General features: G+C 35.4%; 1 protein-coding gene across 1 annotated transcript in view; it reads left to right on the top strand.

Annotated features, from left to right (window-relative positions):
- Positions 1 to 14487, top strand: part of LOC149302716 (receptor-type tyrosine-protein phosphatase beta-like) — a 56186-nt gene that overhangs the window by 18928 nt on the left and 22771 nt on the right. Inside the window, exons 5-13 of the mRNA XM_089481949.1 lie at positions 5066 to 5344; positions 5516 to 5773; positions 6715 to 6978; positions 7495 to 7761; positions 8298 to 8558; positions 9068 to 9334; positions 10781 to 11044; positions 12004 to 12267; positions 13365 to 13628. Of these exons, the coding sequence (XP_089338075.1) occupies positions 5066 to 5344; positions 5516 to 5773; positions 6715 to 6978; positions 7495 to 7761; positions 8298 to 8558; positions 9068 to 9334; positions 10781 to 11044; positions 12004 to 12267; positions 13365 to 13628 (2388 nt within the window). The remainder of the gene's footprint in view (positions 1 to 5065; positions 5345 to 5515; positions 5774 to 6714; positions 6979 to 7494; positions 7762 to 8297; positions 8559 to 9067; positions 9335 to 10780; positions 11045 to 12003; positions 12268 to 13364; positions 13629 to 14487) is intronic.

Raw genomic sequence — 14487 nt, 5'->3', positions numbered from 1 at the left:
AGAAATTTTTGTATCTGTGCTACAGATAGAAACATTAAAGAATGCAAGGGGGTAGCTGAGATGCTGTTAAATGCTAAAATAGGAATTTATGATCTGCTTTCCTGACTTATGTGTTTTTAAGATTAAAATTTAAGATTTGTGATATGTATGTACATATGATGTGGATATTTTTTATTATTATGTTATCTCCTTGTGAACCAATTTCCAATAACCATTGTATTCTTCAGAAAGAATTTTGCTGTTCTAGAATTTAATGAATGCAAAGAAAATAATAACTTTAGGGGACAATATGCTTCCTTTTGGAGGATCTTTCATCATCTAATTCTCAAGCTGAGCTTTAAGTTTCTTCCATAAATAGGATGCTTGTCCATAGTATATAGCAGGTGCAGCCTTCTTTTGACACAATACTTAAATTACAAATCACACCCTCCACTCACAGGTAATTTTAGGTTGTCGGGATTGGTAATAAAGAACAGCTATGTGAGTAGAGTTTGCCTGCTTCCCTGTGTTTAACCTGATGTACCCATGTACAGGTAGTTTTACTGATCCATTCAGCTTTAAAATGCAGATTCACAGCCGTTGGTGAGTAGATTTTGATGACTATCGTCAGTGGGAGGAAATTCACTTACTTGAGTATATTATTTTAGTGAAAGATATATTTTTTTAAATAACGTTGTTAGAACTAGAAAACATTCAGGATATTTTGCCAGTGTGTTACCGTGTACAGCAGCTGTTACCCATGTCTGATAAGTGGCTGACTCTTTATGGTATATCTGCACCTAATAGGAGTTCTAGTGTCCAATCTAAAATGCCATCCTGTCCAGCTTTTGTGATTGGTCTGTAGGCAGTTTGTAAAAATCTATAAAGTTAATACCGCACGCGTATTGCATATGCTATTCAATTTCCTATGAATTCTGTTGTAATAAACCCCGGTGCTACTGTACATCTATGAATCAGGGGGTGAGTCACGGATCCTGCTGAACAGGATGCTATATAACTGTAACAGAGCTGTATATTTGTGTTAGTTCTGTTTAACTAAAGGTCGGCCTTGTGGCCATAAGAACATATTTATAGTCCAGTTATAGTCCTGAATTCCTGTAGACCCCATTGTCTACCCAGCTGGACACCAAACATCTTTACTGGTGAGTGATAAAGATAAAATGTGACAAGGCTATATGCATACATTATGCCATTTCTACCATCATAAAAATAGAAGAAGTAGGGTGACACAGTATGAGGAAAATGGAAAATCTTTCTGATGTAGGTACATCTATAGATTGAATAAGATGCATGGCCATCAAGGATATATTATTTATTGTATCCTGCAATCCAGCTGTCATTTTCTCTTTAAGAACATTCTTTTAGAAACATATTTACTTGAGTTTTCTCCTGTTTTGAAAACAAATAGAATAATAGATACCAATTTCTCTGCTACATAAAAACAAAGACCGTATCAACCAATGGGATGTCTGTGCTCATTGTTTAATTTTTAACCATTTGCTTCAGACCTTCGCTTTACACATATTCATCTCCAAACATATCCACAATTTATTTTTTCTTCTAAATAAAATGTCCCCAGAGAGCAAAGATGCTACAGGTCTTCCTTCAAGAAAAATAATATTGTTGCTTAGTGGTAATATTTCTGTTCACATTGTCTTTCCACTTCAAAATCCAAATAAAAAAAGTATAATACAGCATTTGTATTATAGTCAAATTATTTTACGTATGGTTTACTCCCCTATGTCAACTAGTTGGTGGTACTCTTTAGTTCTCATGCTTCAGTTCGCTCTTTCTATTTCTATTTGTGTTACCACGTAACTTAACCTGCCTTTAAGGTAGTTTACCTGGCTCCATAAAAAATATGATAAAATTAGTAAAAAGTATTGTGGTGCACTTCGATTAGTAATGTAATAACATTATGGTTGATGGAGAAGTACATTTTCAAGATTAAGTGCTTGTCAACCTGGCAATGTATATATGGTAATGCACATTGTTAGTAAGGAGCATCTAAGTAAAGATCACTGAATTTGGGGATTTTAATACTTCATAGTAGTAGTAGTGCGGCAGTGTGCACCGCATGCAAACAGCAAACAGCATGCAAACAGCTCTACCAAAAAGGTACTTGTGAGTGTTAGAGTGATTGTGTGTTATAACTTTGTGTGTAAATGAGTGAGTGCGTGTATGATATAGTGTGTAAGTGTATGTGTTGCAGTCAGTGTGTGTATTGTGTAAGCGTGTGTATGGTGTAACCGTGTGTATGGTAGAATGTGCAGGTTAGAGTAAGTGTGTATAATGTCAGAGGGGTGTAAACTGAACATAAAAATGCTTTAGGATATAACATTAAAATAGTGTTTGTAAATGTGTTCAAGTTGTAGTACATTCAAAGGGTCAAGCCTTGGTGCTAAGGAATGACTTTGCAGTAATGAGTTTGTGGGGCATGAAAGGTTTTCAGAGCACCTTTGACCTTAGGAAGGTCTTCTTCTCTCACTCACATTTATACTCACTGATGCTGTGATATGACATCATATCGCAGTGCTCCACTTCACATAGCAATGCTGAGACCATGGGAGTGGTGATGAGAGTGATAAGCAATGGTACTCTGGGGCACTCTTTAGCGTGGGGCCTTTGGCAGAAGGTATGTTTTCCCCCTGAAGGCAGCCTTGAATGATACACAGTTTACGAATCTTGGTAACTTTAATACCATATGATGACATTGGTAAGAAGATTATAACCATAAAATATTATAAAATGTCCTTTACTATATATATATATATATTAAATGGAAAAATAGAGACAGACACATGCATATCGATTAATAAGATAATTTATCATCAATCTTTTACTACCACGCTCATGGGTACATTGCAATTTGGACTAGCCCTTTTTGAATAATTTGAATCAACCCTTGTGAACAATTGCTCCCTGGACCACCCATCCCCTGTTGCTGAAAGTTAGCAGTGGTTTCACTATAAATAGATACCATAGTAATTTAGATTAAAAAAGACACAAGTCCATTAGGTTGAACTTTGCTGTTGGGAACAAACTAATCCTGTCCTAATGCACAATTACATCCTTTTATATTATTCTTTGCTAAAAGAATCATCTCCATATTTAAAGGGATTTATTGAATTTGACAGCACAACAGCTATGGGTAGGGAATTTCACACCTTTATTGTTCTTTCTGTAAATAAACTTTTTTGCTGTTTTAAGTGAAAGTTCCCTTCTTCAAGTCTGAATACATGACCTCTTGTGCTTTGCTCAGTCCTAGAAATGAACAGGTCATAGAGCGTTTGGTATTGTCTAGTTATTTAAGAAACCGTCTTGTTGGTTAATCAAACAACTAACATAGCAAATTGGTATTGGTATATTGGTATTTATCATATGTCTAAGGTTCAGTGAAAGACTAGACGTTTAAGCTTTAATAATATACGAAATCATTCAGATTTCGAGAAAGTTCAATCTTCCCCATATTTATTACTTGTGTATATAGACAGAAATCCCCCATTTTCCTAGAAGACAAAATCAAAAGAAAAAGTATAAAAAATGAGTAATAGCATGAATGACAAAAAATCTTAATGACTCACCTCTGTATCATAGAACAAATTTGAGACACTACAGCAGTAACCTTTTCATTAATGTTTTTATTATGGAACATTATAAAGTCGCCAGATTCATCTTCAGAGAATACTGTTTAAACTTTGTAAAATGAATAAGAAATACAAGGATCCTCAAATCTGACATTTAAAATGATTATTCAAATTAATTTTTAAATCCTGGATATAAAAATGAGGTATAAAAGAGACTTTTTTTTTTTTACAGACAAGAGGGTCGATTCTTGTATAGATCTTAGATGTCAAATGGCACACTAATTGTAATTTATAAGAAAAAATATGTCCACTTAAAATCATATACTTTCTGTGTTTCTACAACCAAGTTAATACGTTTTTATATGATAACATCAAGAACCAGTGATGTTTAACTGAGATAAAATACAAATCTTAGTATATATTTCATAAAGTGGCAACTCGCCACGCAGCAGGTGGAATTGTCTAAGAACAAGTGGCATATCTCCCTCACGTTCTTCGTACTGAGCATCTTGATATTATCTTCTTGACTTCTTGAACTAATGTCCCGGGTTACATTTTCAAGAAAATTTCACTTAATTTCAAAGTTTGCACGGCTTGTGGATCTGGTATTTTCACCCATAAGTAAAGTGGGTGATATTGCTTGATGGCCCGCCGCCAGCAAAGAATTTTTATAACAATGTAAATGGCTTAAGTGTTTGTTTCCAGACAGAACTCTCGCACTGCAGGCACTTCCCAAACTCATTGTTCCTTTGTTCTAACGGATGTTAAAGGGACTAAGTGTTTTGTTTTCTGGGCCAGATAGATTAGATAAAGTCTGGATTTCTAAACTGCACCTTGTAGGCACGCAAGCTTTTTTTTCTCTTTTTGCTCTCTATGTGACATGACTAGAAAAATGTTCAAAGAATTAAGATTCCTGTACGTCTGAAAACTTGGCTCCTTCTCCTTCATTTACCTCCTTGCATATGATCGTGTCATTATTATTTTAATCATTTAAACAAATCTGAGACTTTTGTTTGGTCCAAAAGCATCATCTGATATTTTCTCTGTTCGATTTGTTATAACTCCATATTTGTTATCAAACCCACTTTAGATTTCAAAAACCTATCTGTCTATGCTGCCACTATTTATACCACCTGTATGATGCCTGTCCTTAACGGCTCCTATGTCCCTTCTCTTTATTATACTTCCTATTTTTAGAAGAATGCAATAAATTTCAATTTATATACAAAATGTTAAATTAAATTATGACCTAAAAGACTGTAAGCTCTATGGTTCAAGGACCTCCTTTCCTAATGTATAACTATTTTACCTCGATCATTACTAATGTGCTTATAAGATGACTGCAATTATTATGCCTTTTTTATCATACTGAAATCTGTAAAGCACTATATATGTCTATTAGTGCTATATAAATAAAAAGGTACAACATACAAAATATCTTCGGTTTCTTATGTAAGTATGTACTTCTTTGTTTCAAGATCCTCTACCACCTCGTCTGTTTGAAGTGAGAAAGAGCACAGTCACATCAACAAGTTTCCAGGTCTCTTGGACTGCTTCTCCAGGCTCGGTGGATCAATATGAACTGCACCTGCTTGATAACAAAAAGGAAAGTGTCCAAAAACTTGAAATCCCTGGTAATATTTCGAGAAAAGAAGCCACATTTACTAAACTAATCCCAGGCGCCAGATATGGCATTATCATCACAGCTATTTCTGGAAACAAGAGCACGCCTACTATTCTAATTAATGGGTCCACAGGTATGACAATTAACGTAGTCACTTAACTCCCACTCTTCATCTGAATAAGTAATAATTTCTTCAAGTTAAAGAGACTTTAATCCTCATCTCACTTGTCTTTCACAACAGCTTTAAAAACCTCAGCCAGACTTAGAATTATGTGTTTCCAATAACCTGTTTTCCATTTATTAGTTCCAAGTCCAGTGAAGAATATCAATGTTTTTAGCAAGCCAGACAGTATCCGTGCGTCATGGGTGCCCGGCTCGGGGAACGTAGAGCTTTACAAGCTGCTGTTATTGGACCAAGGCCGAACAACTACAGAAATTGTCCTGGAAAATACTGTTACTATGCACACTGTTTATGGCCTTGTCCCTGGACACGTATATAACCTTACTGTGCTTACTGAGGCCGTAGGCCTGAAGAACGGGGACTCCGTATTAATACAAACAGGTACTATGACAGTGAGTTTATGTGGATTTACTTGGATTTCCAACCCCCTTTTCACAGTACCAATTCTTTTATCTTTTTATCATTTCCAAAAAGACAGTCTGACAGATTTATCTATTAGATGATGCACTGCCAGCCACACACTTCAAATTTGAAATGTCATATCCTAAAATAGTTTTTTTTGACATTTTTGCTTCTGAATGGCCAATTGTACTTTTATTAATAAGATCAAAATCTCCTCAGAAATTTGGCCCAATACCAATTGTATACAGTTATTTTTTTTTGCCTAAAATTTATATTTAGTACCTCTGTAGTTACAGCTGTCTACTCAACAACATTTGTATTTTCCTTCTTTTAACATACATTGGCAAATCCAGGGTAAGTTCTAGAACTGACAAATATATTTTTTCAAGGGGATCTATTGATGTACAATATTCTTGACTCGTACAATTATTCTACAAACATGTTTTCTAGCTCATAAACTCTAGTGCTGCAAGGGAGAGTTGGTAGGGGAGTTTGCAGGTGAGTTGTGCTTTTTAACTGTCTCACGTCACTATTCATTATGCATGGCCAATGCAACCAAGTTTATCCTACAATGAGGGCTGAGCTGGCACTGTATACTGCATATTTCAATGGGAATTATTATACAAGGCTAGCCAAAAGCTCTTACAGAAGCTTACTAGAGCTGGACCTTCATAATGTAAAGTAAAGTCAAGAAAGTGAAACACAACTCTCCTGCAAGCTTTTTCTATAGGGAATCAAGCCTGATAACACTCAACACCTGATTTATTAATGAATCTAAACCACTGTAATGTGCGCCAGTTGGATTATTCTGCTCCAAGCCCTTTAATGTAAAATGCTCCCATGTAGCATTTTTACCAATGTTAAATTAGTTAAGTGATAATTTCACTATATTTCACATAATACAATGTCCTTTTTATTAGCGCCTGCTGAGGTATCCGAATTATCTGTACAGAGTGATGGAAGCTCAAATACTCTACGAGTCCGATGGAAAAGACCTCAAGGCAAGCTAGATTTCTACAATGTCACAGTATCTGACCAGGATTCAATCAAATATAGCAAGACCGTACCATCTGGGCTTACAGAGGTCACCTTTACTGACCTTACTCCAGGACGGCTTTATCAGATCAACATCACCACCGTTGCTGGTGAATTAGGCACTAACAGGATGGCAACTGGTAGAACCAGTAAGTATTTTGGGGCTTGTGTCATAATTGTGTTATTATAATCTTGTATAAAATGTATTTCTATATAATAGTAGATATGATGTATGTGGTCTTTATACCATCCATTAAAAATCTCATGGCAGAAGTAAACAAGGAAAAATTAAAATACTCTGTTGTGTAGTTCTCCTATTATGTCCATTGTATTAAACAAGAAGGGTTTTATAGCAAAATATGTATTTTCCAATTAAAACACGAGTTACTTGGATTACTTAGTCAGTGTACCTCATTTTTAATTTATACATCTTTAAAATTAAGTTTTCAGTATGAGTATATCATTTTCTGTTATATGCAGACACAAAAACAATAGACTTTTTATTTTCTAGTCCATTGTTAATGACTTTTTTTCATTAATTCTATTCTTCATTGTGTCGTACTTCTTGGAAATTCCTCATTAGAACCTTTTACGAGCTTTCAAAGAAATTTTATTTTTTGAATTTATAAGTGCTTTTTTTATTTCTACTTTTTTTTTTAATCTAGTTCCTGAGAAAGTTTCGGATTTGAAAGCAATCAGTGATGGGCTAAAAGGACTTAAAGTGAGCTGGCTGCCACCTTCTGGAGACTGGGAAAAATACAAAGTTGTGCTATTCAACCACTCTTCTGTATTGCTGAACTCTACAGTAGAAAAACACCAAAGAGAGTATATTATTTCAGATACTGGCCTCATCCCTGGGAGACTGTATGGCGTTGCTCTTGTTGTGGAGAGTGGGGGATTAGAAAATGTTGCTCACTGCAAAGGCAGAACAGGTTAGTTGGTTCACATTCTATAAACAATAAGAAGTGAAACTATGGTAAACATAGCAAGTACGCACCCCCCCCTTCTCAAGGTCAAACAGGATTTAGTAGATTGAGTCTTGCCAGGTTAAATACAATATAATGTCAGTATGAGTCAGTGAATCAGACACTTAGTAGGAATTCTTTATCAAAAAGACTCAAGTCTAGATTATTAGTAAATTTGCTAGGTTGTAGTTGCCAACCTCAATTGTATTAGAATCTAAGTGGGAAACGATGAGCAGTTGTTTGTTTTGTAAGTGGTTTGGGCTAGAAATGTCTTGCTGGCAGTGAGCACAGAGTTTGGCGCAACCTTCTTTTGAAGTCCAGTTGGTGAAGCCAATACAAGGGGCCACAGACATACTGTATACATCGGCAAAAGTCTGCATTCTACATGTGTCTTTCACCGTAATGCCTAGGTGTCTTGTGAAAAAAGCAATAACACAACAGCCAGCTCATACAACAGCAAAAGTTCTCTTTTTAAACAGAAATATGTTTTTTTTTCCCAACAGCTCCTCAGTCTGTCCTGCATCTTCGGGTTAAACATGCCAATGAATCTTCCCTTAGTATCATGTGGGTGCTACCTTTTGCTGAATGGGATAGATATGTGGTTTTGCTCACAGATAGAGACCTTACGCTCATTAACAAAGTTATTCCTAAAGACGCCAAAGAGTTCACCTTCACAGATCTTGTACCAGGCAGAAAATACTCAGCCACAGTCATAAGTATGAGTGGCGATTTACGTAGCTCAACGTCTGTTGATGGAAGAACAGGTGAGAGCATTTCTTGAATGTATTTTGTTTAAGATATTTTTCCATACAATATGACTTGTTTTTCAAAATTGATCTTGGTACAAATTTTGAAATGTCATCTTTCCTATCTGCCGCTATCTGCCAGTCATCACAAATTCCATTAGTTGCTAGAACACATTTTTATCTTTGACAAAGCTGAGAAAAAGCAAAAATCCAAACAGATACAGAAAATAATAATACAATCTTAGTCATTTTATTAATATGCATGGACACATTTACAATGCAACAAGTAATCACATAAGTGAACTTAAGATCAGCAATGACATGCTCAAGATCTAGTCCTCTCTAAAATGGGACATTCCTGCAAGGTCTACTCTTTTATGGCTATGGACTATTCTAGTAAATATCATGTTTCCCAACATTTTGAGTGGAGCATACATTCTTCGAATGAATAAAATGTTCATTTTCATACATATAATTAGGCTGAGAATATGTATTTCTTTCTTTTTCTAAATGTGCCTTTTAAATAGTCCCAGCACAGGTATCAACTCTCAATGTAGCAAACCTGGGGTCGACAACAAGCTTACAGACTGACTGGACAAGAGGTCGAGGAGATGTGGAATCTTACCAAGTTTTACTGATCCATGAGAACATTGTCATCAAAAATGAGAGTGTATCCAGTGAAACCAATAAGTACAGTTTCCATTCCCTCAAGCCAGGAGGACTCTACTCCGTTGTGGTGACCACCGTTAGTGGAGGAGTTTCATCAAGGCAGACTATTGCAGAGGGCAGAACAGGTAATACCGTTGTTTTTTTTTAATTTGTTAGTAGTTGAGAAAGTAATGTTGCAGAAAAAGATAAAAGAAATGCATTATTCTAAAAATTACTATACAATAATGGCCCTGTCATTCAACAGTAAGTATGATTTTAAATCTTTTTAGTTATAATGTTGTGTTGCATTATATTTAATTTAGAAGAGGTTTTTTTTATTTCGAATTTAGTATTTTTTGTAGAATACACTGTAAATTGAAAAAAGCATTCATGATGAGTAGGTGTACGCAGGTTTAAATTTGTTTTCCTCTTTTTATTGTAATACAAAAATCACTATAGCACCCTTGATAAAAAAAAAAACACCTGTTAATAGGGTTGTGATGTCATGTACCATATTTGAGCTCTTATGGGAGACACCTACATAACATATTATTATTTCAATTAAAAAAACTGAAAAGGAAGGACACTTCATACTAATAATTATTATTACACATAACTAGTATTATTATTAAACATTATAGTAAATGATCAATAATACAGCAGAAACAGAAAAATATGTAAACTAGACTGCAAGCTCTATGGGACACAAAGGAGGTTCCGTTCCTAATGGAAAAGCTGTACCTGCCTTTTTATTATGTTTATATGCTGTTTCTGCATTATATACATACATACATACAACACATTCCCCCTGAAATATTAGAGGAGATCTTATTGAGGGGATAAAGACTACTTGAAAAAAGTCAGCATACAGGAAGCAGGAACATTAAGACAAGAAAAAAATGTTTAATTATAAAAGATCAGCAAAATCCTTAGGATCATAGTTATGTGAACTTAATCATGCCGTTTCCTTCCTTCAAGTGATTATTTTCCTGCACTCAAGGGACATACCTCGACTCCTTTAAACAATAGGCATGTAGCTTTCTCAAAAAAATAACGTTAACGTTTAAAATAATAAAGATAACGTGCAGTCTGTCACCACTCTGGTCGCAGCACGCGCGGTATGTTATGTCACCACTAGAGGGCAGGAGAGGCCATTTTTTAGGTGTGAGTGGTTAAGTGGACCTTTGCTTCTGTAGTTAATTCTAAGTTACTTTACATGTGCCTTCACAATTGGAACATTAGCACATTAGATCATTTGTACAAATGAGGGTTTAGTATATAATGATCTAAATGAAGCCTCTGCTTCACTGGGAACACAGATGTGCCAATTCCCTGTCTACAGCCAGTGGGTTTAATTTAGATCCACGCTTCTTTGTCAGTGTCCTAATAAGAGAATGTGATTAGGTTCTTGAATAATGAAAACCCCGGTGTTATCTCTATAGCTTTCTCACATCATTGCTTTGATATTGTTTGCCAGACAAATATTTAATGTAGAAAGAACCCAAAATATCAACAGGGTATTCATATACAAATAATAAACATTACCCTGAAGCATTTATGCTAATTATGAATCTATTTTGTTTTTTTCCTAGTCCCGTCCAGTGTAACTGGCGTCACTGTCAGTAATTTTGGTCGGAGTGACTACCTTAGCATATCTTGGCTTCCAGCTGCCGGTGATGTTGATAGCTATTTGGTAGTGCTGTCTCACCATAGTAACATCCTCCCACCGTTAGCTGTCTCAAAATCTGTCACCGAGTGTTCTTTCAGCTCTCTCACTCCTGGGAGACTTTACAATGTGACGGTAATCACAAGGAGCGGGAAGTTTGAGAACCATTCTTTCAGTCACGAATGGACAGGTAAGGGTCCTGCTCCATCACACTGCATATGCAAGGTGAAAAAACAGCTGTATGTAAATAGTTGTGGTTTGCACCCACAATGTGGCAGGGTTCTCCAGCAAGAAGGGCACCCTGTTGGCAGGGTTCTCCAGCAAAAATATGAAGATAATGAATTAATGTAGAAGTAATTGTCTAAGATAGCTATTAAAACACATACGATATCTTCTTAATGGATTCTAATGACCTATATAGATAAGATTGGACTTGCAAGCTTTCTGTTTACCTTCTTATTGAACCCAGAGTCTAATACATCTGTAATTGGAAGAACGTTGTTCACATGTACATGTTATGTTACCTCTATTAAGACATAAAGATATAATTGCCCAAAGAATTTGTAATGCGTTTTGTACCCTGTACTTAGGTGCAGAATACATCATGGTTGGTTGCATAGAAGTTCTAATTATCACCACCTATAACAATTAGCCGTTTTTTATGCAGAGTCCTGAAACTTTATTCTTTCTACCTCAATGTATCAAAGGGGATGGATATCATCTCCTCTCTTCTGTCAATGGTTTTCTGTCTACATTTGCTACATCTTAAAATGCCCAAACTACATTACTCCCCATTTCAATAGTTGGTGCAGTCTTTTTTTTGGAAGTCCAAGTCCATCAAAACGCAAGATCAGTGCTGTCTGTGAAAGTAAATATTCTAGGGAGTGCTTTAAAAAATGTGATCACTTTTATCATAGTATAAGAACTTTATTTGCAATTGTAAAATTTTCCCAGAGCTGTCATTTTATTTGATTGTTGCTGAGAGTAAAGGGAATTTCTGATCATATGGCTTTGCAGTGTAAGCTAATTATAAAATGATGTCATGGATAGAAAATGCTTTTTGATAAATTACTTCTACACACAAACACTGCTTTCTATCTGAACTATAACTATAAATTCATCTTCATACGATTCTGCATTTCTTTTCAGTTCCTTCGGCTGTCCAAGGGCTAGCAGTGAGCAACGAAGCAAGAAGTGACTACCTCAAGGTGTCATGGCTCCGCGCTATTGGAGACTTTGATAGTTACCAAGTGACCATTAAAAACAACAATGACTTCATACAAACCAAAATAGTCACTAAATTAGAAAATGAATGCGTCTTTACAAATCTTGTGCCGGGAAGACTATACAGTGTCACTGTTAGTACCAAGAGTGGCAAATATGAAACCAGCACCATGGCCAGTGGTAGAACCTGTAAGTCTACTAACATGAAGTAGTAACTCTGTAAAATGATTTTTTATGTACCTGTTAAATAACCTGTAGATGTGTATCCTTAATGCAAACTTCATTAGCTAAAGTCATCAGCAAATGTAACACAAAACATTTTTCTCAGTGCAGATTGTGGTTTGCGCAATGTTTGCTTTCGTTACCCTTAGATAAGGAAAGATGTAATGGATCAGGTCCTGTTTGCAATGTAGTATCTACTGTTTGAGGAATATATAATTCATACTTACCCAATATTGCACTGGCCAACAGTTAAAATATCCAAAAGATACACACTGTACCTTGTCTATAAACATCATACCAGAGTTTTACTTATCATTAATCATGCAGAGTTTTACACAAATTAACTCACAAACCTGTTAACGTAGCAAACATCACTGCTTTGTTGGCTTGTTTTAATCTCAATTAGCCATAAAAGGTATACTGCTGAATAAATAATAAAACAATATAACAGCTTATGACACGCTTAATGTTTCATAAAGAGATGCAGCTTTTTGTATTTTACTTTATCAGTCAGTTGATCAACACTGTAACACGCTGGTAGGGCACATTCAGCAATTTCACAGAGTAAGCTTTATTAAAGTTGTACACTTTCTCTGTGTGGGACGATGTGAGAGTAAAATATAATACATGTCCTGGTCTTAGATATCATTACAATACGTTGATCACTGTATCCTAAACATAAACAAGTAGAAGGCAGTAACTAATGATGGGGTATTTAACTTGCTCAAATTAACCTTTAGACAAGCTCAAATATCGCTGTGTGAATGTGATAAGCTTTGGGTATTTTTGGTGTTATGTCTCCATGATTTGTCTTGTAATTGACTGAAAACCAAAAGTCAGTAAGAATTCACGTTCAATACCAAATGTATATTTGTTTAATTGTGTTTCGGTGCTAGTCCCATTGACTGCTTTATCTATACTGGCTGCTATAAATGTTATAAACAATCGTATCTGTTAATTTGTCATGTTCTACGTATATGATTAAATTATAATAAGGTATTACCAATGCTTTAAGGAATATGCTTGCCGACATGAAGATAATTGAATCAATTGTTCTTTCCTAGTCCCAGAGACTGTGAAGAAACTCACACTAGCTAGCAGGAGTAGTGAAGAGCTGCACGTGACTTGGTCAAGAGCGGACGGTGATGTGGATCGCTATGAAATCCAGCTGCTCTTCAATGATATGAAAGTATTCCCACCTATAACTTTGAGCAATACTGCTGCTGAATATCGTTTCACTTCCCTCACCCCTGGAAGGCTTTACAAGATTGTCATTTTGACGTTCAGCGGTGACGCACAAAAAGCAACATTTGTGGAGGGCTTAACAGGTAAAATGTTGCATACACGATGGACTTACTACAAGATAGGAACTTAAAATATTCAGAGCAACAGTGACAACTAAGATAACGACAAAGCTTTGCTTATGTGACGTTAAATGGCAAGATATTGCACTTCTGTAGTATAGATGAATTACAAATATAAGAAAAATGAATAATATAGTAATACTGTATATAGTAAAATATAATAATATCATAAATATAAAATTACCCGGATGTAAATTTGTACTTCACATTTTCTCTTGTTGGCAGTAGTTCCTGGCAGGGCTAAAACTTTCCTGAAATTAGGCAGTTAAAGTGACTTGCGCCCCAAAAATGTTGCATTAAGAGAGCATACCAAATGGCCCACCAGTTGTGTTTAAAACCATTACAAAAGGTTTTAGGATATATATATATATATATATATATATATATAATAAATTCAAAAGGACAGTTACTAGAATTCTCATGGCACATTTCATGTTAAAATGTCTCTTTTCCATAAATGGTAAAACTATGAAAATATGTAAAGAAAAAAAGCCACCAGGAAGGATAGGCAATCAAACATTGGTGTAATATAGGAGGCTCATTAGGAACAAATCTATATTTATTAGAAGCCATTAAACCAGCATATCCATAGAGTTCGGAATACAAAGAAAAAGAAATATGCCTGGAGGATTTTGTCCCATCATAAATTTTGAATCTGTTCTACAGCTGACCTACACAGTAGAGTCTGAATCGCAAACTGACTTGTATTTAAGTAATTTTGGAATTCTGTTAACACTGTCCATTGTACTAATGTGGTAAAAGATGTCATCAAATGGACAGCGAGGGGGTCTTTATGCCACCGCTTTAGCAATCTGCCGCCTAT

Source organism: Sceloporus occidentalis, unplaced genomic scaffold (genome assembly GCF_023333645.1).
Source record: "Sceloporus occidentalis isolate IW3139 unplaced genomic scaffold, rSceOcc1.0.p SCAF_17, whole genome shotgun sequence".
Taxonomy (NCBI): domain Eukaryota; kingdom Metazoa; phylum Chordata; class Lepidosauria; order Squamata; family Phrynosomatidae; genus Sceloporus; species Sceloporus occidentalis.
This window is presented reverse-complemented; position numbering and strand designations above follow the sequence as displayed.